The sequence below is a fragment of the Furipterus horrens genome, unplaced genomic scaffold (genome assembly GCF_987537825.1).
Source record: "Furipterus horrens unplaced genomic scaffold, mFurHor1.1.pri manual_scaffold_7, whole genome shotgun sequence".
NCBI classification, from domain to species: Eukaryota; Metazoa; Chordata; class Mammalia; order Chiroptera; family Furipteridae; genus Furipterus; species Furipterus horrens.
The window spans coordinates 10,505,855-10,532,997 of record NW_028327177.1 but is presented as its reverse complement, the minus strand read 5'-3'; the positions used below and the strand labels follow the sequence as shown (position 1 = coordinate 10,532,997).

At 46.8% G+C, this 27,143-nt stretch overlaps 1 protein-coding gene across 3 annotated transcripts in view; it reads right to left on the bottom strand.

The window, feature by feature from the left end:
* Nucleotides 1-3,312: 3,312 nt before the first annotated feature.
* Nucleotides 3,313-27,143, bottom strand: part of ANXA13 (annexin A13) — a 45,705-nt gene continuing 21,874 nt past the window's right edge. For 2 of the 3 annotated variants that reach the window (XM_090283394.1, XM_090283393.1), the window contains 9 exons: nucleotides 22,508-22,602; nucleotides 19,642-19,812; nucleotides 17,302-17,335; nucleotides 17,117-17,196; nucleotides 15,223-15,291; nucleotides 14,710-14,811; nucleotides 10,195-10,270; nucleotides 6,471-6,583; nucleotides 3,313-3,919 (listed from right to left, as the gene is read on the bottom strand). In XM_090283394.1, the coding sequence (XP_090139520.1) occupies nucleotides 3,800-3,919; nucleotides 6,471-6,583; nucleotides 10,195-10,270; nucleotides 14,710-14,811; nucleotides 15,223-15,291; nucleotides 17,117-17,196; nucleotides 17,302-17,335; nucleotides 19,642-19,812; nucleotides 22,508-22,602 (860 nt within the window). In that variant the 3' untranslated portion in view covers nucleotides 3,313-3,799. The other variant, XM_090283395.1, reaches the window with a different exon arrangement.

Sequence of the window (27,143 nt, the reverse complement as noted above, 5' to 3'; positions counted from 1 at the left end):
GAAGCCATGACAGCCGAGTAGCAATGAGCACACTGAGTGCTCAGGTCTTGGTTTCTAATACCGTTATCTAATAAAAGGAATCAGGGCACCTTGCACAAATGGCAGATTGTGGGACCTGGGAGAAGAGTATGCAAGATGGGCCTGGAACATCTTATAGTTCCAGAATTGAAAGGAGTACTCAAAAGCAAAGCGAAGGGGCGTGCCAAAGAGGCACAGGAGCCAACTGTAAGAGCTCCCAATAGACAACGCTGGAACAATTTGAGCAACAAAATAAATAATATAGTATTGAATTATAACCCAAAGTACACAATAAATGTTCATAAGTCTATACAGATATAAATAAATTATTAAATAGAGAAACAGTGGGAGAACAGGCAAACCTCCTATACAGGAGAACCCCAAATCGTCGTCGTCGTCGTCGTCGTCGTCGGCAGCCGTCCGTCTCGAGAGACGATGGTGTAGCTTCTTAAGAGTCCATCTGCACCGCCGAAAATGGCTGTGCAGTCCGACTCGGGAGTGACACGGTATCTGTCTCCTCCCGTGTTGAATCGACATCTTGCGATGACGCTGAAGCTACAGAGCCTGGGCAGGGTGATATGGAGGGTCTGCTGTTGCCCATGCAGCAGACCCCCCCTCTCTTCGCAGCTGAAGGGTCCAAGGGAAAGATGGAGTCAATACAGCTTGGCTTCAGGTGCGCCGCAGGAGTTGCCGGTGTTGACTACAACGTCGAACCGCCTTAGGGACTCCGGCTCCGGATTTTCTGTCGGGGTTTACTCCCTTAGCCTTTCCCCTGAAGAGGTATGCCGCAAGGCAGCGGAGGTTTTTTGGAGTCAGAGTTTTCCTTCTCTGATGTACCCTGACTGGAAGATCGAACCAGCGACACTTAGCTCGCAGGCCGACGCTCAATCCACTGAGCTAAACCAGCCAGGGCCTGGAGAACCCCAAATAATTTATGTAAAATTCCCCACTCAAAGAAAGAGACCATAACTCCCAAACCCTGAAGTGCGGGCGGCACACAGTGACTTCCTTTTAATGAGTACAGTGGAGGCAGACACCTGACAAACACGGCCTGAGCCAGGTGATCAATGTCAGCGGTGATAGGTCATATCGACAGCATGGTATCATGTTATAGAAATGGCACCTCACCTCTGTGATCTTCCTCCCCATTCCATAACCTCAGTCTAACCATGAGAAAAACATCAAACAGACCTAAATTGAAGGACATTCCGCAAAATACCTGCCCAGGTCCTCAAAAACAAGGAAAAGTCTGAGGAACTATCACAGTCTAGAGGAGTCTAAAGAGATGTAACAACTAAAGGTAATGTGATATTCTCATAGGAACCTGGAACCCAAAAACAACATTAGGTGAAAACTAAGGAACTGTGAATGAAGTATGGGCTTTACTCAATTATAATCTGCCAACATAGTTCATAAGTTGTGACAAATGGACCATCTTAATGTTAGTGACATGGGAAACTGAGAGTGAGGTATATGGGAACTCTCTGTGATATAATTACAACTTTTCTGTAAATTAGAAGTTACAGAAATGAGACAAAATAACAAATAAAGAGATTAGTTTGGAAAATGCCTCCTGGCCACTTTTTTCCTGTCTCCTGACTCCGTGTCCCAGCATTCTGGTCTGCGCCCTGTGCCCTGGTCATGCAAGTCATTACAGTGGCACCAACGGGCCTCGGCAGCTCTCGCTTGTTGATACGGAGAGCTGAGTACCATTTCTGGTGTTACAGCACCCGTATTTCTTGGCTTATCTAGTTTGGGGAGCTTATCTGAGGCATTTTTATGAGCTGTAATGTGGTCTGAGACATAATCTGCTTGCAGCCTGGAGACGTCCTGTGCATTTATCTCTTGCTGTTGGAGAAGCCAGACTCCACACTGCTGGGGCAGAGACCCGTTACTCAGTCTATTGAGAACACAAATGGGAATATAACATCTTAATTTGTTAACCATCATTTTATAGCCACTAGAAAGACACACCATGACATGTGTTCTTATACTAAAAGTTTGGTCTATTTGCTGTACGTTGACTACAAAAGCAAAGTGATTTCCCAAGGCCCAAATGTTCCTCCCTTAAACACTCCAGTGGCCACCATTGCCCAAAGGGCCAGGCCCATCCTTGGCAGGCAAAACCGTTGCTAATGTGATTCAAGCAGATACTTTGGCAACTACCTCACCTGCCTCCCCGGCCCTCTCCTTCCACTCACCACATCCATGGCCCAGGAGAATGGATGTCACTGTTTCCTGAACACATCACATTCCCTTTCCGCTTCTGAGCCTCTGCCCATGCCCTTCTTTCCTTGTTTTTCTGGAGACTTTCTATGCATTCTTCAAAACCCCACACAAATGTATCTCTTTGAAGTGTTCCCCATTTACCCCAGGCAGAGTTGCCTGTTCCCTCTCCTTGTTCATGGGTAGAGAGCTTTACAGGGCTGTATTCATGCCCTTAACAGCATTCTGCTGAATAGAGGCATCTATCTCTATTACTGGCCTGGGAATGAACTGCGCAAGGCATAGCCAGTGTTTTACTTATTTTTGTGTCCTTAGAGCCCAGCGCAGTGATTGGCAGATAGTAGAGAATATAGCAGGCAAATGAATACAGATCCATTACCACGAACTTTGTGGTTTTTTTTCCAAGAAAGGCAGTTAGTTGTATGATTTCTGGATTCAACCAGCCCTGAATTTGAATCCCAACTCTATCACTTGCAAATGAATTTACCCAGGTTACTTAATGTCTCAGTTTCCTCAACTGATAAATGGGAGTAATTGTTCCTCACAGGGCTGTTAAGAAGATTAAACATGAAAGTCTGCTATTAGCAGTGCCAGACCCAAATAATCATCCAATGAGTGATAGCTATAATTATTGGACCAAAGTGTCCATGTTCTCTTGACAGATCCCTCTATGTCTGGCAACATGTGGCTATGAGACAAACATCTTGGAAAAGAGATGCTATCAGCGTGGAACAAATCCATTTAAGAGTCAGCCCATTGACCTTGATCCTATTGGCATTGTGCCCAGCCTAATTGTCTTTGAATATCAGATGGAAGACTGAAGTGGGTCAAATGCCTACAGAAGCAAGAAAAACCGTTACAACCAGGTAACAGATTAGTGGATTTTACTTCTAGTTATGTTTCTCATAGGTGAGTCCTTTGTTTCCTTGCTGCTGATTTTGATGACTATTGTTGGTGATTACTAATAAACAGAACTGTTGGTGTTTCCCAAATATGTTTGAATTTCACAAGTCATATATTTCTAGGACAAGAGCCAAAACTAATCAAACCAGTCTTTAGAAAAGCAGCTGATGGAGCCATAATCCGCAAGTTTAATTAACATTGAGGCTTTGAAATTGAACACACAGAAGGAAAATTAATGAATTGGTCAATCTTATCTTCCCTGTACGTTAACCATTTAATCTTTATCCAGACCATACACACCCCCTGTGTGATATATATCCTTCTAAATGTTTTATTACAAATGGAGAGTTTTTTTCCATCAATTGCTGATTTTATTTGTGCTTATCAAGCATTCAGTTACCATGCTAAGGAAAAGTTAAGAGGCAGCCCAGATACTTGCTAAGCCAGCAGGCAAGGGTGACCTTCCCAAGCATCTTGTAGCCGCTGTCTTTGGCTTAAACATCCTGATCCTGACTGCACTGCTGAACTTGCCAAGAAAATAAACCAGAGCTCCTGAAGGATTTTCAGGCTGAAGTCATGTTTGAGAGTCTGGTTTGGAAGGGTCTCCGGACAAAGACGGTTCCTCCCTGTGCTCCTACTGCTCTGGCTTGGTTCAGCGTAAGAGGGCTACCAGCAGTTTCTGGAAGTCTCCGGAGGTGTCCGAGCGAACCATGTCACAGAGGGACTTCTGATACTTCTCTTGGAACTTAGCTTTTATCCCCTGAAGGTCCACCTGTAGGAGAGATCACAACAGCAATGGAGGTGACAATATTTGTAGCATGTTCACCATAAATGCAGACAGGCAGGCACTATACTCGGCATGTTATTCTCACGTGCTCATTGAGGCCTCAAAACAACGTGTAGAGGTAGCGACTGTTATTCTTCCTATTGCGTGGCTGAGAAAAGGAAAGCTGAGCTCAGCTCCCCAAAGGTTGCAGGGGTGTCAGTGTGTGCGCGTGTTTGTTCCAAGAAAACCTGATGGGCACTGAAACTTGAATTTCATGTGATTTTTGTGTGTTGAAAAATATTACCTTTCTTTTGAATTTTTTATAGTTATTTAAAACCTGAATCGTTCTTAGGTAGCAGGACTGGACAAAACACAGATATTTGAAATGAAGCATCGTTTTTTTTTTCTTATACCCTGATCAGCAAGGGTGTAGTGCCCGTTCATGAAATTCAAGTCAATATCAACTTGTAGGATTTATTTTGAATCTGATTTATTGGAAGCTTGAAAAACCTAGCTGCTAGAAGTGGGGAGAGGACTCAGAATAAAAAGAAATTAAAGGATTGTTCTGTCCTCAGGACTCCTACAACTTAGGAAGGGAGAGAACACTTGCCGTAGAAAAAAGATAAAATTCCAGATAGAACATAGAGAGCCACATAAAAGAAGCCCAGCATTGTCCTGAAGCAGGAATTTTTTTTCTTATTATTTTTTAAAAATTTAAATTCTCTCTTGCTTTCTAGACAGACCTACAAACCATCGTTCAAGTTATTGTTCTTTTTACTCTTGCCCCTGTTAGAGAGCTGACAGGAGAGAGGAAGATGAGAACAGGAGAAGGTGGGTGAGTGGGGAGTTGTTCCAGGTGGGTGCTGAGCAGGAGAGAGACTGTAGCAGGCGGGGGCGGGGGGCTGTCTCTCTTCTCCCCTGGCTTGTGCACTGTTTGGCTGTGAGTGGGGCAGAAGGGTGTGGGGGGGTCAATGTGGGGGGCACACTGCGGCTCTGTTCTTGTACCGTGATGCTCTGGTGGATTCAGGGTTCTGGCCAACGATATCTGGCTGGGCCTGGAGCATTCTGAGCAGATGGTCCACATGTGGACGGGACCCAGGACATGTGGTCAGTACAGAGATGGGCAGAGCATCTTGGCATAAACACTCCATGGCCCACCTGGGAGTGAACGTGGGACCCTGAGGAGCCCTCCAGACCCATCTGTTTCCCTGGGGTCTTTTAGAATCCCTGCCCTGCTGTGTCACCAACCTGCTCCTTTGACCTCAAGACTTTGGTTGGGGGTTGATTTTCTAAGAGACAGGGAGAAGACAGAGACCTGGAGAGGTAAGGGAAAGAGAGAGATCTGGAGCCACAAAGGAGGGAATGAGGACTGCAGGAAGGGGGTCAGAGAGACCAGAGGCGAGGAAGAGGGAGGAGAAAGACTTGAAGAGAGAAAGAAAAATAAGAAGAGTGGAGGAGGAGGAGGAGAAAGAGGGGGAGGAGAAATTCCAGGAATAGAAATAAAAATGAAAGAACAGTCTTGTTGCTAAGTTATAGTTAAAAGCAACAATGTTAGATGTTAAATATCATTTGTCAAAAGCTGTGGGCCAGGGTTTGGGTTGGTAGCCTTCCCCCTTCATTTAACAATTTTTTTTGAGTGAAGACGTCTGTGGTTTTTAAGTACTCAGTTGCCCTTCATTCTCCAAGGCTTCTCCTATGGCAGCTGAAATGCCCCCACCCCCCCTTTTTCTTGTCATTTCTTCTGTGTGTGGCTCTATATTCCAAAGCATTTGCTAAGAATCTTCATAGCTCCTCCCAAGCTTTGGGTTACTCATCCCCTTGTTTCTGTCTTATACCCATGCATTCTCAACGGGAGCTAATACCGTTCCTAACAGGGCAACGATCAGTTCTAACAGAGAGAAAAACAACTCAGTCTTTTCATGTAGAAGTACGTATAAAACGGGACACAAACAGATATACAGTCTATTTGTGGTGGTAACATTTCTTGACAGGGAAGGGGGGTGGCAATTAAGGAAAAAATGGATCCATAAAGGCTCCTTAGTGGGCAACTGGTAATTTTTAAAAGGTTAAGAAGCATTGTCTTGCACTGATGTGTTTCTTGTGCACAACTGTGCTTTTGCACAATTAAATAAAGGCCTCACTCAGGATTTAGGAAATTGCTCATTGTCCCTGCTGCTGGGTGACCTAGTCCGGTGATAGGTTTTCAGTGTCTCAGTTTTGTATTCCATAAAATGGAGCTGAGCCCAGCTGCGACACCCAGAAGGGCCCCCGCAGGTCCCCCTGCACACTGCCACCAGCTTTCCAGAGCCACAGGTGACAAAACTAAAAGTGGCTGTTATTATTGTAGTTTTACAAAAAAAAAAAAGAAAAGAAAAAGAAAAAAAAACAGGTTGAAGCACAGCACAAAGGGTCTTTCACAAAATCTGGGAAGGCAAAGGATGTCTTTGTTTTACTTTTTCTGTAAATCGGCCCTTAGTAAAAACTATTTGCTGGTGACGCCTGTGGTGGCAAAAAAGAGAAGTGGCAGCCTGCCACTTCGGGGTCGAGTGTGTCTTACCTGAGCTCTGGTCACAAGGATGTGAATGAGCGTCTCCTCATCGGTCCCCACACCCTTCATGGACTGGTACAGACGGTCAGCAAAATAGCCTGCCTGGTCCTGGGCGCACCTCACTGGGCGGGGGAGGGAAAAGAGAATGTGAGTGGTCACATTTTGTGGAGTAACATGGAGACCCTCAAAGGAACAGAGATGGCCCAGAGTGTCACCTGGCCACCCTCGGAGATGACTGGGTAGAGAAGCAGATATTTGAAAGGAGTGAACTTCCTACGGTTGTGCAATGGGATTTGGAAGATTCCCCAGGTCAGGGCACCTGGAGTCTTCAACCAGAACGAAGTCAAATCCCCTTCCAACAAATAAGAACCCATCCTCTTCCCTGTAGACCCTTAGGAGGTGGAGGAACACCTGGCCGCCCTCAGGCTCCCCCCACAAAGTTCATGCTTCTCTGCAGCAGAAGTCACTTTTCATATCTAAATGACATCTCCGATGTTGGCGTCGGGTCCGGAGAGGAAACAGATGGGCCAGCAACTTCGCCATCTTGGAGGCTCCCTCGGTTGGCCTGCGGCCTGCTTTCCTGTGCTGAGCAACCTTCCTTCCCTCTGTTTTTCCTCACTGGCTTTGTTTTGTGAGTCTCATCTCTGGATCTTCTCCAAGTCCCCCGCTGACCCATTAGTTTGCAATCTGAGATGTGGGCTTGAAGAAAGGCTGGACCCCGCCTACAGATCGCCTCCCTGGGATGCTGCTCGCTGCTCTGTTCTGGCCCTCCCTGGCTTGCCAGCTTTGATCCGATCCACAGATTAATGAAGCATGATTTTGGCTCACCAAGCAGGAGACAGGGTACATCTCTGGGAGATCAGTCATTCCCTGCCCCCTCCTCCCAAGCTCACATGGGTCCATACTGACAAACATTTTGGAGGAAACAAACCCTTTACTCTTTAGGTGGTTCACATTTGCCTAGAACACTTCACATTTTTTATGCTAGTGATTAATAACAAGCGATAACTTCAGCATAAGCATGTAATGCACAGCTTTAATATGTCCTGAATGGAAACTCTTGTTTTCTACTTCATTGCTCACATGATGGACACTTATGAGGAAGGGAGAGGAGTAGAACTGGAGGAGCAGAGTCTAAGTTGGGGGTCTCCTTTTGTAGGAATGTGTCAGCCATCAGAATGTCAATGAAAAAGAAAAACCCAGACCCAGGTGTCTGGCCTCTGTAGCCTGAGGACCATCCAAGAGCTGCTGGATTGCTGGTGATTGTGGGAGGAAGGTGTCAATTTGGGGAGTAGCATATTTGAGGCTCACTGTGATCCCCAAACATTCTGAGCTAGTGACCTCACCCTGCTTTCCTGCAGACCCTCTCCTGTGCTGACATGTCTGTCTGCCTAACGTCGGTGTGCTCTGTCCCTCCGTAGGTGACCTCTCCCCTGGCATTGCTTCTTCCTGAGAGTTTGGGGAGAAAAGTCTCAGCTTTCCTTCTGTATACAGCCTGTGCCTGGGGAACAACCTCTGTCCTTCGCAGCGGCAGAAACCCCCTCAGACGTTTGCATGGGGCTTGCTGGGGAAGGTATGGGAACAAAGGTGGGGAGACAAAGGCTGGGCTGCTGGCTGCTGTGCTGTCTCCTGCTCCTGCTTACTCCAGAGCAGGGTTCCCCAACTCCAGGGAGCAGGAGACGGCCCCCTGGGGATCCCGTGAAAGTGTGGCTTCCAGGCTCCATCTTTGGAAGTTCTGAGTGGGGAATCTGCAGGAGGGCTCAGAAACTGTATGTCACACACCTCCCCACAGGCAAGGCCGATGCAGGGGGCCTGGGCACCCCACTCTGAGAATATTGTTCCAGAGGTTGCAAGAGGTGGTGGTCATTTGGTCTCCTAGCCCCTCCTCCTGGATTTTAGCCATAAACTGGCATCTTTATGAGGTTGGTGGGAGTATGGGGGTGGGGGACTGTCTAGAAAATGTCGTCATGAAGTCATGTCTGCTATCTGTGTGGTTTATTCTCCGGGTCTTTTCTTATTGCTTTTATGTTTGCTACCACTGGGGTGTAGCTAAGTCCTGCATTTTATGGTCTCCTTCCTCCGGGCCCTCCTTGCTCAGGCTGCTTTTGTTTTTATCATTACTGCAGCCTTCTCTGTTACTTGTGTGTATCTGTCGTGGGCTTTAAGCCTCCAAAGAGCAGAAACTGGACCTGTTTACCTCTGATTCCCACAACCGGCATGACCCCTGGCCCAGGCACGTGCTAAGTAAGTGCTAAAGAATTGAATAGTTTTATTACCATTCATCATTAATATTAATAAAGATTAACATTACTCCTTTGACAGAACTCCAGTGTTTTCCCGATGCCCTGTGCTGTGAGCACAGGGAGGGTTTGGAGCCTCCGAGTTGGATCAAGAGGAAATCTCTCCATTTACCTAAGATACTTTTCTTTACTCCCGAAGGACAGTGGACCATGTGTCTGTGTTCGGTGTGGGTCTGGGATTTTAGGTCTCTGTACATCACAACAGAGGTCCTGCTAACTTAAATGCAAAGTGAGGATGGTTAAAAAAAATCAATTGCTGACATTATTCCAAAAGAAAGAAAGAAAGAAAGAAAAAGAAAGAAAGAAACAAAGAAAGAAGAAAGAAAGAAAAGGAAAGAAGAAAGAAAGAAAAAGAAAGAAACAAAGAAAGAAGAAAGAAAGAAAAAGAAAGAAAGAAAGAAAGAAAGAAAGAAAGAAAGAAAGGAAGGAAGGAAGGAAGAAAGAAACAAAGAAAGAAGAAAGAAAGAAAGAAAGAAAGAAAGAAAGAAAGAAAGAAAGAAAAAAAGAAAGAAAGAAAGAAAGAAAGAAAGGAAGGAAGAAAGGAAGAAAGAAAAGGAAAAGAAAAGGTTTGGCAGTTTGAGCACATTTTTTAACTTCTAGGGCTGCTTTTTCGGTCCCTCCTCTTCTTCTGGGGATGCACCTCTCCACCTTCTGTGCCATTTGGGAGGGTGCCATGGACAACGCTTTCATTCCAGGGCTTGCAAAAACGAAACGAAGCCTGCCAGACACAGCGCCATGCCCATCTGTCCCTCTGCTATTTCCTGCCCCTGGGCTACACCTGGAGAGAAGGTCCTGGTGCTTGCTTGGCACGGTCCAGATCTGGTCTCCCTCCCATCTCTTTCTAAATAGACCTCATTCATTCCAAGTGTTGATGGGAACCAAAATGGAAAAAGACACCCTCGAGCCATCAGGGCTGTGCAGAAACTTGTTCATGAATCCAGAACCTGGGGACTTTGGAGTGTGTGTCATGAACTTCGTACTGCTCCCTGAGACTGGACAATGGTCCTAGGCCATTGACAGGTTTTCTCAGAGACCTGTAGTCTCAGTGAGACTGTAGTGAATGCCATGGTATGTACCCCAGATGACTCCTTCAGGAAAAAGTACTGCCTGCTGGCGGCGTACAACTGAGTCCCATCCCAGGAATTGTCCTCCAAGGAGAGAGAGTCTTACCCAAGGCTGCAAATGCCCCAGGGTTGCAACCAGCCGGCTGCTTGACATGGGGTGCAAAGACCTGGCCCCCTTTTGCACTCTGGGCAACCAGCTTCAGGACTCCTTGGGGACTAGCAAAGCCCCTGTTGCAACTGCAACAGGGCTGCTGGGATGTGTCATTCCCAAAACTATTCTGTGAAAGCTTCCTACACACAAACCTCCATCTCTGAGTCTGTCTCCAGGCAGCCCAACCTGAGTCAGGGGCCCTCCTGGCTCTACTTTACCGAGAGTTAAGTAGGCCTTCTGCAGGTCTCCCGATGTTTCTGCTTCAATGGCCTCTTCGATGTCTTTACCGATGAGCTGGAGGGACAAATTCCATCAGTTAGTCCAGGTTTTGCTTTTGGTGCACTTGGGGTTCTTCCTCCACAAAAAGCACTAAGCTTGTCCTGATTGGTGTGACTCAGTAGGTTGGGTGTTGTCCTGCAAAGTGAAAGATTGTGGGTTCGACTTCCAGTCAGGGCATGTGCCTGGGTTGCAGGTTCACTCCCTGGTTGGGGTACATATGAGAGGCAATCAGTCAGTGTTTCTCTTTTACACTGATGTTTTTCTCCCTCTCTTTCTCTCTCCCTTACCCTCTCTCTAAAAATAAATAAGTAAATCTTTTTTTTTAAAGCACTAAACTCTCCCAGATTTGGCCACACAGCCTTAAGGAACTCCTATCTGGCCTCCTGGCATTTGAGAGGGGGCTCCCATGGATGAAGAGTTAGTTCAGATTTGACCCCTAATGGATTTGACCCCAGTCAGGGCCACATCCTGAGCCTCAGTTTCCTCTTCTGTAAAATCAGGGAATGGAAGAACAATGAACATATGCTGTATCAATACTTTTTAATTATAATTATATATTTTTTAATTTTTAGAAAGCGGGGAAGGGAGGGAGAAAGAGAGAGAGAGAAACATCAATGTGTAATTGCCTCTCACACACCCCCAACTGGGGACCTGGCCTGCAATGCAGGCATGTGCCCTGACTGGGAATTGAACCCATGACCCTTTGTTTTGCACACCGGCACTCAAGCCACTGAGCCACACCAGCCAGGGCTCAGTAATTCTTTATGTTTATAAATAATACTGAGTTTCCTATGTGTTTTAAAATTCTTTCCATTTCTAATTTTCTAGGAGGCTACAGTGGTAATCATCTTATCCACACCTTCCTTGTCCTCTTTGTCCTGGGACTGGGACTCTGTCTCCTACCGTTTGGGTGAAGTAGGTAGAGGCTGTGAAACGCATGGTAAGAACTTGGTCTAACGCTGCCGATAGAGTCGGGCTGCATGGGCTGGACGCGGGGGGCTGACCACATCAGAATGTGCCTTCATTCTGGGGTGATTCCCAATGGTCCTGTGTTCACCACCAGCTTGCCTATCGCTCTGCACAGCATTGCTCATTAGCTTTCTTTCCAAATATTTACAGAAGCTGAAGTTCAGAGCAAAGTATGACTACACTGAGCACAAGGACTGCCTGGGCCACACTCGGGACAAAGCAGAGAAAGGAGAACTTTTGGTCGGGGTCGGGAAATGTCTCTAAGCATTAGAAATAGCAACACGTCTTCCTTAGAAATTATCTTTAGAGGGAAGATATGACACAGTTGTGATTCAGCAAACGATTGGGGCCCTCGAGGCCACGTCAGTGGAGTTTATGTGGTTGATTCTGAAAACAAAGGTAAACAGAACATTCTTTGTGGTGCAGGCACAATAGATGACGGGGAGTGGGGTCTGGGTCTCACGGATCCCTGCTGCTTGATCTCATCACGCGTTGCACATCTAGGGGTCTGGGGTGTGTAATGCATTAGAAGCAGACTGGGTTGGGGGGCTCTCAGTCCTGTCCTTCCCTTAGCTGTTCCCGGCTTTTTGGGGGGTTTGCTGTGGGAGCTGGGATTTCAGAAGGGACTGGTAGCCCTTTCCCATAACACAGGGTTCTTGTTCTGTAGACAGTGCACTTCAAGAGAGCACTGTATTCATGCAGCGCTGTGTTTACTGAAAAAATTCCTTACATTAAAACGCTGTCTGTTTCTGTCGTTGAGACTGGGCCAGAGAGTGCTTTTCAATTTTCTGTAGCAGTTTAGCCTACACAACAGATAAAAGCAGAAAAGCAGAGCTGTTCTGGGGAGGCAGGAGGCGGGTGCCTTATGCCAGCCCGAGGCAGCAGTGCCCGGTTTCTGCCCTCACAGGGTCTCTTCTTTGCACAACTCCAGGGGGCACTATTCACACAATGCAATGAGAAGGCATGCTCTCTCTTCTCTACCTACCTCCTGCCCCATCCCCCTCCAGGTAGCCACTAAGTCACCTCCAGGGGCTCCATGGAACACAAATGAAAACCAATTGATTGGCTCCAAGTAATTGTGACCCTCCTTTGCAAATGGCACACTTTTTGCTTCCTGGAATACTAAATTCTTAGGAGGCTCCTGCACACAACCAGGCTTTCTGATTTCGGTACAAAAACCACATTGCTAGGGTGAATTTCAGACAAGCCTCGAAGGCTTCTCGTTAACCAGGTAGGGAGATTATTAGAAAAATAGGGGATTAAAACCAATCCCCCCCAGTTGATGGCATGCCCACAGCAGAACCCTGTACACTGGCTTTGGCTACAGCGGAGAAAGGGCTGCAGACTCAGCAGTGGGCTTAGGAACTCCTAAAGGGGAGGGGAGAAATAATGAGGGCACGGCGGGGGGGGGGGGGCAATGAGCCTGGGCTGCGCGTGTGTGCACCCACAATTTATAATGAGCCCCGTTTGGGGAACTTACCTGGGTTTTGTAACTGTATACCTTGCCTATGTGGTAGACGGGGGGCCATGATGCAGGAGAGTTGGGTAACCTCTGTTGCTTGGGCTGGGATTTCTGAGAGCATCAGCACTTAAGACTCAGTCCGAGAGGTCAGACAAAGGGCAAAACCCTGAGTTCTGGTGCCAGAAATGACAACTCAGCTCTATACCAGGATAACCTAATCCTCACAACATGCTCCAGGGACCTCACATGAGCGCCTGTTGCTGCCGGAGACTAAGTGCTTTACGTCTGTAAATTCACTTTAATTGTTACTAACCCAGTGAAGCGGGTACTATGATCATCCCTGCTTATGGTTGAGGAGCCTGAAGCACAGGCCCCTTAATAACTTACTCAAGGTCATACAGCTAGTAGCCTAGAGCAGACTTCTTAAACATTAACCTGCATCAGAATCTGGAAATTTGTTAAAACGCAGAGCATAGGTCCCCAACCCCAGAGAATCTGCCTCAGTAGGTCCAGGGTGGGGACTGAGAATTCTCATTTTTAACAAAGTTTCAAGTGATTTTGATGCTGCTGTTACAGGATTAATTTTGAGAACGATTAGTCTAGAGAGTAGAGGTAGTCAGTAGTTCACATACACACACACGTTCACATGTATGTGTGTATTTTGAGTCGTCAGTAATGACAGCCATCCTTGAAGCCTCCATCCACGGCCCCTAGAAGGTCTAGGTCGTAGTGAAGTTTTTCAGCTCCATCTACACAGCTCTGGGCACAGAGGCCCGGGCAGTGCAGGGTCAGCTGCCTTTGATCATGACTCTGGGCACGATTTGAAAGCAGAGGCCCTTCAAGGCTTATGTATACAGTGATGATAAAATTCCAAAGCTTTATTGTCTTTTCATCTGCTGGCAACACATAGGAAACACTATTTTGAGTGAGGAGCGGCCAGCTCCAGCCGAGGTGGGAGCTCAGGCTGGGGAATCTTGGTGTTCTCATCCACTTTCTGCTACCGACTTGCTGTGTGGTCCTGATAAGTTACAGATGGCTCTTTCCTCACAACAGACTTCCCTTGTCCAGCAGTTGCGGGGAACAATGGCTGTTCAGCTTACATTATAGTTACGGTATTGTTGTGAAATTGAAATGAGATACATGGCACAGAAGTGCTTTGAATAGTTAAAACCCTCTACAAATATAAAATAGGAGACCAAAAAAAAAAAAAAAAAAAAAAAAGAAAAAATATGATACTCCCTAAAAGGCTTTTTGCAATTAAAGACTGGTTTCAGGGAAGGACTCACCATTAAGTGCCTTGAAATAGCTAACTCACCTTGTTGGCTTAAAATTGTCATTAGATTAAAAAAAAAAAAAAAGATTGTATAAGAGTAATTTATACACGTCTTTTCAGGAGCGTATCTCTGAGGTATATCACATCCATCTTGGGAGTGGTAAGCACTGTGAATCAGAATGGTACTAACAGTGGATGTTTGTACGCTTACCGCATACCAGGTGCTGTCCTGGGCCTTTCATGTTTGTCTTATTTAGCTCATAAAATAAGCTTCTGAGGGTGTAATGGAGACGATCATGGTTCCTGTTTCACAAAAGAGGATGGAGAGGCTAGCCAGTGGTAGAACCAGGATGCTTCAATTCTGGGGCTTTGCTCCTGAACTTGACACCTGTCTGCTTTCCTAGCCCCTGGCATAAAGCAGCGCTTCCCAACCTGGGCACCACATTTGCAGCTGGATGATTCTTTGTTATGGGGACTGTCCTGTGTATCTTAAGATGTTTAGCAGCATCCTGGCCTCGACCCCTGAGGTGCCATCAGCACACAATGTGACACCCTGGAATGTTTCCAGACATTATCAAATATCCCTTGGTGGGTGGTGCAAAATGACCCCTGATTGAGAACCACTGTTGTAAAACACCACTCCCCCCAACCCCCACCCCCAGTTCCATATCCCAGATCACAGCTTCTTTTGGAAACAACTTAAGACTCAGTTTCAGGGTGAACTCTTTGCCCTGGTACTTGATTACTCACAACTTGATAGGCTTGAAAGGTGGCTCGTAACTGTTTGTAGCTCCTCTTGGCCAGGACTTCATTGAAGGCAAGTTCATCAGTGCCCCAGCGGCCTTCCCCCGCCTTGTGGGTCGAATACAAACATTGTGTAAAAGCCTTTTGTAGAAAGACTGAATAAACAGCATTGGGACCAGACCTCACGTACAGGAAATTATAAAATATGCACTGAATAGGGGCCAGATTGACTGACTGAACATTTTAACTTCTAACCCGTGAGTATACTTCACATGTTGATTTATATTATTTATAACCTTCCTAATTCCAGGCTGGATCTGAAGTGGTTAACCCCAGAGTATAAAAATAAGAATAATTCTTTCAGGTTTCCCGAAGACTGCATATATGAGAAATATTTTAAAGATAATACGTATTTCCTGAGTAACTCTCATTTGCATGAAATGAAGGAACACTTGTTGAAAATAATGCTAATAACTATTTTAAAAGATGTAGCCGAGACCGGCACGTCTGCACACTTACATCATACAGCTCTTTGGCATCCTGACCCGCTAGATCTTTGTCCACACCATCTCCTTCATCACGATTAGCCTAGAAAAATTGACACATTGTTATGAACTTGAGTTCCTGCCTGACCACAGAAAACAAAAAAAGGAAGTCTGGAAAACTGGCTGATTTCGGAAGGGTGACCCGGGGGAGCTTCGGCCTGGCAAAGTGCTGCTCTTTGCTGCCATCTTTTGGGCACTGATAAACAGAGTAGTTTCGTGACAACACTTGTTCTTTCTTATTTTGTAGACAATAGGGTCACTCACAAACGCCACTGACCTCTTAAACAGGCTGAAAGCAACCTCACAATGGCCCCTGGAGTCAGTCCAGTGGATAGCTAATCGTCTTCCTTCCAAAATATCAAATTTCACCTCTTAGAGTCCCAGTCCTGAAGAGCCCTGAATGTTGGCCCAGAAGGTCTTGAAGTCTAACCTAAGCCCTTTGTGGCAGAGAGCATTCTAAGATGAACTCAATGGCCCACACCCTTGGATAGCCCCTTTCCCTTGACTGGGAGCGAGATGTGTGACTATAATGAGATCTTACTCCTGTGATTATGTTGTGTTGACATGGCAAAGGGGATGTTTGCAGATGTGGTTAAGATTTCTAATCAGTTGACTTCATCAAAATGAATATCATCTTGATAGGTCTGACCCAATCAGTGAAAGTCCTTATAAGGTCAGAGACGGAAGAAGTCAAAGAGATGTGCTCCTGCTGGCCTGGAAGAAATCAACTTGCCACACTTTGATCTGTCTACGGGGGCACATGACAGGGACTGCAGATCGCACTGAGGAGCTAATAGGGGTTTCTGGTTGATGGCTAGCAAGAAAACAGGGACAGGAGTCATAACAACCACAAGGAACTGAATCCTGCCAACCACCAATGAGCCTGGAAGAGGACCCAGGTCCTCAGATGAAATGGTGGCCCTGGCTGACACTTTGATTTCAGCCTGGTGAGACCCTGAATAAAGAACTCCACTAACCTATAACTGGACTCCTGACCGACAGAAACTGTGAGATCATAGATCTGTGTTGTTTCGAGTTGCTAAGTTTGTGGCAATTTGTCATACAGCAGGAGACATCTATACTTCCTACTATAGTTGAAGGCTACTCCATGTGTCCTCTGCTGTCAGTCCATCCATACTGAGAGGAAAGAAACAGGAAATGCACAAAGCTAATAAGATGGATATGTCAGCCAGTCAGGGAACATGACTAGGTTGCATGTCAGGTCCCCAGTTAGGGGCGTGAGTGAGAGGCAACCACACAGTTATGTTTCTCTCCTTCTCTTTCTCCTTTCCCCTCTTTCTAAAAATAAATAAACAAAAAACAAACAAATAAATAAATAATAATAATAATAAAAAGATGGATGTGTCAGTGAGGCTACCAATGCTGTGCGGCTGGAGGCCTAGGAGCTGCGTCCTTACAGGGCCGATTCTGAAAGCCCCACTTTCTCGGCTAAGCTCCATGCCTGGTTCCTACAGGCTAAGGCTTGGGGTGAATTCTGGAAGTAAGTGCAGAGTTGTGCTGTGAAAAGGGCCCTGCTTGGTTGGGATCAGATGGTCTGGTTCTGGCTCCCGGGCTGTCTTACCGTGTGTAAACCCAGGCAGTTACCCATCCTCTCCAGGTGGGGATGCCCAATGAGATAACTCATTAACAAAAAGGGATTGTGAACTGCAAATGACCAGACAGATTATTATTGTGGGAGCAATCCCAGTTGAATAATTTCACAATAGCTGATCTGACAGAGCCCGGGTCGATCATCCCTTGGTAATATTTTTAATAAGAGAAGGAAGTGTATTGTCGACATGGCCCCTTTCATCACGGCACCGTGTTGCCCCAAGATCATACGGCTCCGGAGACCTCCTCCCTCTTACCTGCAGCAGGGACACCAGAATTTTTTTCAGGTTTCCACTTGTATCATCTTTGACATCGGATTCAAGGCACCTGTCAAATACTTTTGAAGGAGGAAAAAGGAGGGGAGAAAGCAGATGATGTAGTTTCATAGAGGTATGTTGAAAAGGACATTCTTTATCTGAAGTCAGAACAAAAGTTTACTTACACCTTTGGTAGGCCTCTTTAATGTCTCTGATTTCCTAGAAAAGGTAATAAAATCCATTGGCCAAGGTGGGTTAATCGATAAGACACAGAGAAACACATAGAGGCAAGAGTCAGGGGCCTGTCTCTGGACGCCAGAAGCTTCCAAAGGGGGCCAGCCTATGGGTCAGGGCTTAGGCCTGGAGCAGGTCCCCAGAGGTGTGAAAGGGGCCCCTTCCGTGCAAACAGCTAAGGTTTGCGGACATTCTCCTGTGTTATAGACGGGAATGTGACAGCTGACATCTCTCATGACCTTCTAGCTGCATTTTCCTGCTAACCCCAACCAGACAGTTCATGTTTGAAGTTCCGTGCCTATATTTGCAAATATTTTCTTTTGTATTGGTACACATATATGTGCTACTGAAAATACGTAGAATCATTTTGCATACGTGTATAAAAAGTGGAATACTGAACACATTGTGCTTTGACTTAGTTTTTCACTCCATAATATATCTTGGAGATCCAGACAGGCTTATACATAGTTAGTTACCTAGTGTTTTTTAAATGGATACAAAATGTTCCATCTTACAGCAAACCAGTGTGTGTAGCCAGCCTCCAATTGATGGATGTTTAAGTTGTTTCTAATTTGTCTGTACTTCACACATGGCTTTATTCAGTAAACATTTTGTTGCATGTGTGTCCTGGGAACAATCGCTTAATATCTCTATGACAGGTGTGCCAGGTGGTCCACTCGGGGGCTGCCTTAGTTTATACCTGAACCAGCAGCACGTCACAGCAGGTGCTTCCCCACACTGTCACCTGCAGGCTGTTAAAGTGAAAGTCAGCTTGCAGCTTGGGAGAAGGTGGGGGTGGACAGTAGAACCAATAAGCCTAGTCCCGGGCTTTGATGGGTGGAAGGAAAGGTGGTTGGGTTGGGGTCGGGGGTCGGGGGGGGGGACACTGGGTGACCACTTGTGTCTAAGCAGCTCCCTCCCCTTTCTCCTCCTTCCAACCCACTACCACGATCTGCCTGAACCCGGGGTCTTTCTCTGCTTTTCTTCCTTCTGCTCTCAGATCTGCTTGATGGAAAATAAAGGGCTTTGCTTGCTATTTGGGACCAGGGTCCGAAAGAAACTAGGCTGAGAGGAAACAGCATATGATCAAATAGGATTAGAAAAATAATGATCAAATTAATCTTCTTGCCAAGGCAGGCTGCTGACTGCCCTGGTCTTGGGCGCCTCTTTGCGGGGGCTGTAGTGCTTCTGGGAAGGGGTGGGACGTTGAGTAGGGAGAATTGTGTGATTATTGAACCGAACGGGTGCCACCGCCGTTCGCTAACCCTCTTCTAAGGCACGATCCTAAACGGAAACTCCCAGAAGTGGAGGGTTTTATTATCTTGTGGGGGATAAAGGAGTCCAGGAAAGTTCCAGAAAGCGGTTGATTGATGTAGCTCAGAGCATGGCAGCGCTTCTGGAAATACAGTGGGATAGCTCAGGCTGAGCAGCAGCAACCAGCTCAGGGTCGTCTGCACGAAAAGCTTAACTAGTGTTTTAGTGGCGAAGCACTGCCCCTTTCTGCTCCAAACACAGCTCTGGTTTCCTACGTGGAGGCCTCAAAAATGTTGGGATTTTCTGGCATTTTTCTTGCTGGGCCTCTGCATTCTAAAGTGATAGCTGCTTGTGGAAGAGGAATGGGGGTCTCCAAATAATGATTTGTAGACCCTCTTTACTCTTGATGAATTTCTTGGCCCTTGCGGCTTCTGGAACCAAAGACGGTTGGGCTTCCACTGGGGCCTTAGCAAATAAATGTTCTCTTCAGCTACTGAAATGTGGCATGTGCCAAGGGGCCAGGGGAAAGGTCTGCAGACAGAAGAACACAGAGACCCCCAGAGAGGTGCTGGCAGCTGTGGGTCCCCCGCCTCCCCCGCCTCCCTGCCTCCTTACAGTCTTTTTTGTACTCCATGCTAGGAGAGCCATGGACGAGGTGGCTACCATACATGCTTGGACTGCTTGATGCATTATTCACTTCAGGAGACCAGCAGGGTCAGGCTGGGAGGGGGAAAGGAGAATCTTGCTTGCTGCATTAAAACTGCATCCATTTAGAAAAACAAAGGCTGCACTGGTACAGCTCTTCTGGAAGGATCTATTATGTCAAGCCAGTGGCAATAACCCCAAGACTGACAGCCAGAGGATTGGAAGAGGCATCTGTCCTGCATAGGACAAGCAGACACATTTCTGCCCAGACGCTTGCTCACGCCATGGGAGGAATGTCGGGTGTCGGTTCCCTTCTGGCTGCTGCAGCCATCTCTGAGGGGTGCATGGACACCCCCCCTGGGGATGGATCCGAGGGCTTGCCTGGGACTGACCTGATTGGTCCTTGTGCATAGGACCTCGATGAGTACCGCCTCATCTGTGCCCAGACCCTTCATGGCCTTCTGCAGCTGCCGGGCATCATACTCGCTGGGGCGGTCCAAAAGGGCCAAGGCTGTCTTCCTGAAGTTCCCGCTCAGCTCACTCTTGAGCACTTCCTCCAGGTCCTGTAGGAAGACATTGAAAGCCCTGACTGGGAATGGCCAAGAGGAGAGGGGCAGCTGTCTGCTGTCCTCACTGCATGGCCTCAGAGTCAACAAGACCCTGCCATGGGAGCTCCAGGGGTGATCAAAACAGGGGCTCTGTAGTCATCAGTGACCTGCTCCAGGGACAATGGTCTCCTGATTACCCATCCACCTCCCCCCAGGACTGGCAGCGAGGCAGAGAGAAGATCCCTGCTTGGGTCTGGAGGCCCCAAAGGTAAATCACAACAAGCAGCATTTGCAGACTGTTTGGGGTTCAGAGAGTGTTCTCACTGATCCTCAAAACGGCCCTGGCAGGAGAAGTACTGGCATGATCCCCATGTGTACTGGCCTCAGAAAAATGAAGGGCTTGTCCCCAAACACTCGGCTAGAAAGGACTGAAATATAGGTTTATAATTTCTAGGGGGACCAGATCATTTGTCACCCAAATGGGAATGTTTTTGAGAGTGAAAGAGGGGCACTGCTGGTAATTACAGGGGACAATAGGAATAAACAGGGACCTTCTTGGGCAAACCAGAGGTATCGTCACTCTGGTTTTCTTGTTAAATCCTGAAAGGGACACTTAGTAGCTGTCTGCATGATCAGATTGACTGTTTTGGTACCACCATGCTTGTGTTTGAGTAACCCTTATTTTACTTCATAACACCACAGTCGTAACTTTTATTACAGTATATTGTTACAACTGTTTCTATTTTAGTTTTAGTTGTTGTCAGTCTCTTCCTGTGCCTCATCTATAAATTAAACTTTAGCACAGACATGTATGTATAGGAAAAACAGTGTAATATATATCAGGGTTCGGTACTGTCCACAGTTCCAGGCATCCTCTGAGGCTAAGGGGGTCCCCCTGTATATGAAACCACAGGGAAAAGAAACCCAGCTGCCTACTCTCCCAAGCCACAAGCATGGAAACAAAGCCTGTGTGTTTACATTCTGTGTGGACACAGCTGGCTCACGACACCTCGGCTTTGATGCTGGTTTTCCTGCTAACTAGCTGTGCCACCTGAGGGTGGGTATTCTTTCTGGAGCTCAGCTGGCTTCGGGACTTCCACTGGTCCGTCTCTCGTGTTTCCTAGCTGTGCGCTGCTGCAGACGACCTGCCTGGGACTGCCGAGGCCCGGAAAGCGCGCGCGTGATGGGCAGGCGTTGGCATAGCGACGCTTTGTGCGGGAGCGCGCTCGCTCTGTCCTTAGCACGGGCCTGAGGCCCTCACTTCAAACCCATTTGTTCTTACTTCACAGTATCATTGGGAAAGCCTGTGTCTGACTTTCCGCAGCGCTACGGGGGAAGAAACAGCGTGGCACCTGAGGGTCTGCTCCAGTTGGTTAGGCAACGCTGGCGCGATGAAGGCTCAGCGCCATTCAGTTCCATTACACGCCACCAAACTGACGATGCACTTGTGTTCCTCAGTGTCCTCAATGAATGACATCGTCAAGCCTGATCGTGAAGGGACAGAAAGGCTACCAAAGCACGGCCGTCTGGGCCACGTGGTATGTAAATAAATAGCTTGTCTCCTGGCAACGGGTTCTCCAGGGTGAACACTGGCCCTGCAGTTCCGGCTTGGAGTCCTGATCCTTGTTCTTCCTCGTGTGTGACTTTGCATAAGTCATGTAAGTGAGTGAGCCCCACTCTTCCTCTGTGTAAAATGGAAACACTCAGACCTAGTATAGCTCCCCTGGTCTGCGCTGGCTTTATCCTGCTTGATTCTCCCAGCAACCCGAGAAGAGAGGTAAATTATCCTTCATTCTGTATGTAAGGAGACCGAGGCCTAAAGAGACGGTTGCCTGCCCAGTGTCAGATAACTAAGGACATGCATCTCTACCTCTATGTCTCTTTAGACACAGAGTGGTTGAAACTGTAAAACTTTCGTAGATATGGATGAGAATGCATTGTAATAATTAGCACTTAGTTTGCATACTGATCATTCTAATGACATTAAGAAAAGGTTAAGGTATGTTCATTATATAGTAATAAAAAAAGTCTCCTGTGAAGCAAGTGTCGCTGGTTCGATTCCCAGTCAGAGCACATTCCTGGGTTGCAGGCCAGGTCCCCAGTTGGGGGCACGTGAGAGGCAACCACACATTGATGTTTCTCTCCCACTCTTTCTCCTTTCCCACCTCTCTAAAAACAAATAAATAAAATAAAATAATTTTTAAAAAGCCTAATGCATATTTAAATATTTCTATACATACCATCATCAGCAAAAAATGAAAGAAGAAAATGTAAAGTAATAATGAAAGGGTTTTTTTCCCTGTAACCATCACTTATGAAGGTTATATCCTTCTTGAAGAGAGCTGAACAAAATGAAGAATTCTTATGTAAAGACCCCCTTGTGAAAACTGATTTTCAAATCACTGGCCTATCTGTAAGTTAATATCTGAAATTAGCCCAAATGAGTGGAAAAAATAACATAGAGATTAATATAAAAATGAAGTCAATTTAAAAAATGAGTTAAAGAATACTTATTTTACAGGCTATTGAGTCCACAAAGCAATTTCAGTTTTCCGAAGTGAATTGAAATTTGCAATAGTTATTTCACTTTTTCCTCTTGGGTTAACTCAGGAAGCCTGTAAAGCTGCTCTCCGCTGCCTGGGGACATAGAAGAAGCAAAGACTGACAAGGCCAAGGTTGTGTGCATGCTTGTGAGGACCCTTGGAATCACCTTGCCATACGTTGCCTTGTATTTTTGCTTTATTTGTTGCCTCTCATTCGATGTCCTGCTTGATAAGACTTCAATGATGGCCGTTTCATTGGTTCCTAAAGGGCAGGAGAAAGAAACAAAGCAAGAGTGAACAAGAAACAAGATGGAGACTTATTTTAGTCAAGTCTGAGGAAGCCAGGGTGGCAGTGAGAGGCTGGGGTGGAACCTCAATGGACCCTTTAGCTTTAATGTCTTGTGGAGAACTGTTATTTTTTTCCCACTCACTTGAAAACTATCCATGGAAGCCTTACACTGCTAGGCACTGTGGTGGAAAGAGGAAGGAGTATGGCCTATTCCTTAATTTCCATCCTAGGTATATACTCAAGAGAAATGAAAGCAAATGTCCACACAGAACTTGTACATGAATGTTCATTGCAGCGTCGTTCATAGTAACCAAAAGGTGGAAACAACCTGAATGTCCATCAGCGGACAAATGGATAAATAAAATGTGGTATATTGATACAGCGGAATATTATTTGGCCAGAGAAAGGAATGAAGAACCAATCCTGCTACAATATGAGTGAGCCTTGAAAACATTATGCTAAGTAAACGAAGCCAATCAAGGAAGACCACATGTTGAATGATTCCATCCATATGAAAGTCCAGAATAGGAAAATCTAAGACACAGCACGTAGGCTTGTGGCTGAGGTGGGGAGGGGAGGGGACCGAGAGCTGAAGAGTAGGAAGTTTCTTTTAGAGGTGATGAAAATGCTCTAAATTGACCATGGTGATGGACTGTTCACTTAGTCTGAAGGATTAGTTCCCCCTTTACAGTTCTGGGAAGATTTAGCTGTTGGGTTTCAACTAGAGAAACAGAACATTCTAGGATGAGCTCACTTGTAAAAATAGCAGGGGTTAATCACCTGCCTCATTCTGGTTCAGTTCCAACAGCATTATTTATATTGTTCCTCTTATTTCCTCGTACAGCGTCACCTACGTAATGTGTATCTAGTTACTTCCTCTGTGATATTATTATTATTTTTTTAACTTCTGAGTGCCAGAAATCTCACCTCAAAAGGGATTTCTTTTTCTTGTAAAAGGCTCTTGAATCTGCTCCTTTCTTTCCACGTGCGCTGGTCTTGATTGGGTCTAGGGCCCCTGTATCTCAGGCCTGGACCCTTACTGTTGTTATTCCTGGAAGAAGCCTTCCTGCCTCCCAGGTGGCCCATTCACTGCATTGTGGCCACCAGGATTCTGGACTCATCCCTGGCTTCCTCTTTCCCCTCACCCTACATCCGGGTAGTTCCCACCAAGACCTCAGTATTTCACCTCTTGGATCCACCCATTTCTCTCCATCTTCACCTCTGTCACGTTGCTCAGCGGAACTAATGATATGCACGTGGGTTTCCTGCCTTACTCTCACGTTTTCCAACCTGCATTCCCTGTCCCCAGAAGGACCTTTCCGATGAGCAGACCAGGCTGCTCACTCCTCTGCTTCAAGCCTTTCAGTATAGGCCCCTTGAAATCCAGAATAAAGTCGCAAGTCTTTAGTGGGGCATATGAAGCCTTTTGGAGTAGCTCCTACTCTCTCAGTTTTGTCCCTCCTCACACACCTGCTCCCAGGCCTCTGTTCCATCAGTTCTATAAATCACTTGTAGCTCCTAGAACACTTTCTTTTTAAAAAAAACTTATTTATTTTTAGAGAGGAGAAGGGAGGGAGAAAGAGAGGAAGAGAAACATTGATGTACGAGCGAAACATCCATCAGTTGCTTCTCACATGCCCCCATTTGGGGACCTGGCCCGCAACCCAGGCATGTGCCCTGACTGGGTATCGAACCGGCACTCTTTCTGTTTGTGGGATGATGCCCAACTCACTGAGCCACCTTAGTCAGGGCTAGAAGACTTTCTCTTTCACCAGGTAGATGTTCCCTCTACCTGGAACATCTTGATCTTTGACCATGAGTCAGGTATACTTCTACTCCTCCTTTAGTATTCAACTCACTGGCTCGTGTGGCCTGTACTCCTTCTCTGTCTGTCTCTGCCATGCCACACTGCAAGTCCCAGGGAGCAGGGGGTTCTGCTCACTGCTGCATCCACTGAGAAGGCTCTCAGTATTTATCAGATGACTCGCTGAATGAATGAATGTTCAGTGCATGCATGTATAAATGAATGATGAGTGGATAGAGAAGTTTGCATGTGTCATGACTGAACCTTGCCTCTGCATTGGTGTAGGCTACATGTGCTGCTCAGGTGGGCTATACATAGCATGGACCAATAGGAAACTCTCTCTTCTGATGCCATAGTTAACCCATATCAGGATAATTCAGGAAAATTGAGTTAAAAAGTAATGTCTTACAGACTTTCCTTCCTGGAATGCTTTAGAAAGAGAGACCGGAGAGCAGAGCAGACCTGGGCTGGCTCAGCAACAGCCTGGAGGTGTGGGGAGGCATGGAAATGACTCTATTTTTCTTAAGGCCTTGGAGTCTTGGTCCCAGGTTCATCCTGGGAGCAATTCCCACTACCCAACCAAGAAGCGATTTACTGAACAGTGACCTCATCTTACATTTCACAATATGCGTGTCACATAAGCAGTCTGTGCTGCCCAACCATTTCCTGTAAACATTTACAATGGTTTGAGGCACCAGGGCCAGTCCCCAGTGGTTCTGGGAAAGACTTTTCAAAAGATGAGACACGAAAGAACCTCAGCCCTGACTGTGCATCAGAAACTGTCGAGTAATTACAGCAGAGGTCAGGACAGGGTGATCATCAGCCTCCGGAAGGCTGGAGGGCCTCCTGGCTTTTGCTTTCCCAGCAATTTTCTGGGAAGATACGGAGCTGAGGTTCAGCAGGATGAAGGAAGGTCACTGGAGTTGAAATGCCCTCCACTTCCCACCAGGGGCGCACGTCCCAGATGAGTGATCCCCGCAGTGAACCAGGGGCAGGAACTCAACTTTCCCGCAGACTCCAAAGGCCGCCCACAGCCTCCCGTGCTGAGCCTGGGGACGGCAGCCTCATCTCTGGGGCGTGAGAGCTGGTCTCTCCTGTTAGCACCTCCGCTGGGCTTTCCAGTCCTGCAGTTTCTCCTTTGGAAATGGATGCAGGGAAGATAGATGAAGTTATAAACGAAGGAGAATTTTGCCTGCCTGGGAGGGTCATTATGTTCCACTTGCTCACTGTATGAGTTTCCTGAGGCTGAATTAATTTCCACAAACTCGGGGACTTCAAACAACAGCCATTTATTCCCTCACAATTCTGGAGACGAGAAGTCTGAAATCATGGGCCACACTCTCTCCAGAGGCTCTGGAGGCTGCTGGCAATCCTTAGCATTCCTTGGTTTGTGTCTGTATCACTTCAGTTGTTACCATAGGTAGTCAACTATATTTTATTAATATAAAGGAAGGAGAGCAAAGGAAATTAGATATTGAGCTTAATAAACTGGGGAGCAGAAGCCTGTTTACCTCACCAGGAAGCTATAGCTTCACACCCCAGGGGATCATAGCGTTGCTCTGCCAAGAGGATTAACACTCCTCTGTCCCTGCCTCTGGTACCAGATTGTGGGGTGTGGGGACAGGGGCTGGAGCAGGGAGAAGGAAGCACATGCACTACAGAAGTCAGAATGGCACAGGGGGTGGTGCTTGCCCACAGAGGCCTATCAGTCTAGCTTGAGGAACAATGGATTGGCTAGGGGCTGGACCCATCAAAAACCCTGTGAAAGCTTAGGAAGTTGATTGGTTCTTTTGACAAAGTACCAGGCCCATCCCCGGGAGAACAAAGACACACATGTGCTCTCTCTCTCTCTCTCTTTCTCTCTCTCTCTCTCTCTCGGACCCTCACCTGCCCCCTGCATTTGTGTGGGGGCCCACTATCATGTGGGTCTAGCAACTATGGGGCCTGCAGTAGATAGCATTGACTCTGAAGGACTCAGCTTGCATACGAAACTTTGGACACTGGCCTTTGCTTTGGCCTTGTTGAAGGCAGGGCTGAACTTTTCCATGGCGGGATGGAGGAAGGTGGGAAATTGGAAACCCAGGGGCAGCCTTCCACACAAATAAACCATCTTGCTACATCGCAGTGTCTTGTGCTTGGGTCCTTGGAAGGCTTTCCTTGTGATCCTGGAGCAGAGCCTGATTTCCACCAACAACACAATCTCCACCTGTCTTCCCCTGGCCTTCTTCCTGTGTGTTTTCTGTCTCTTTTAAGGACACTTGTCAAAGGATTTAGGGCCCACTCAGGTAACCCAGGATGATCTCATCTCAAAACCCTTAATTACATCTGCAAGGACTCTTTTCCCAAATAAGGTCACGTGGCAAGTTCCAGGGGGACATATTTGGCGGGGGGGCAGTGGCATTCAACCTGGTACACGTCAGCAATAGAGAACAAAGACCACTCAAGGGTGGGCCTGTTCACTGCTCATACTCCTCCAGTTTGGCCTTGTGTGGATTTTGGATCTGAGCATGTTGTTCAAAAGGAGAAGGTGATATATAGTGAGGGCCAGTGTGTGCTGCCGGCTTTATCCTCAGCACCTCCCTGTGAGGAATTTACTGGAGCTGGACAATCTCAGAAACCCCTCAGGACCACCCAGTCAGAACCTGCATATTAACAGTGACCCAGACGCACATCCAGGTTTGAGAACTTGGAAACTAGATGATCTCCTTGA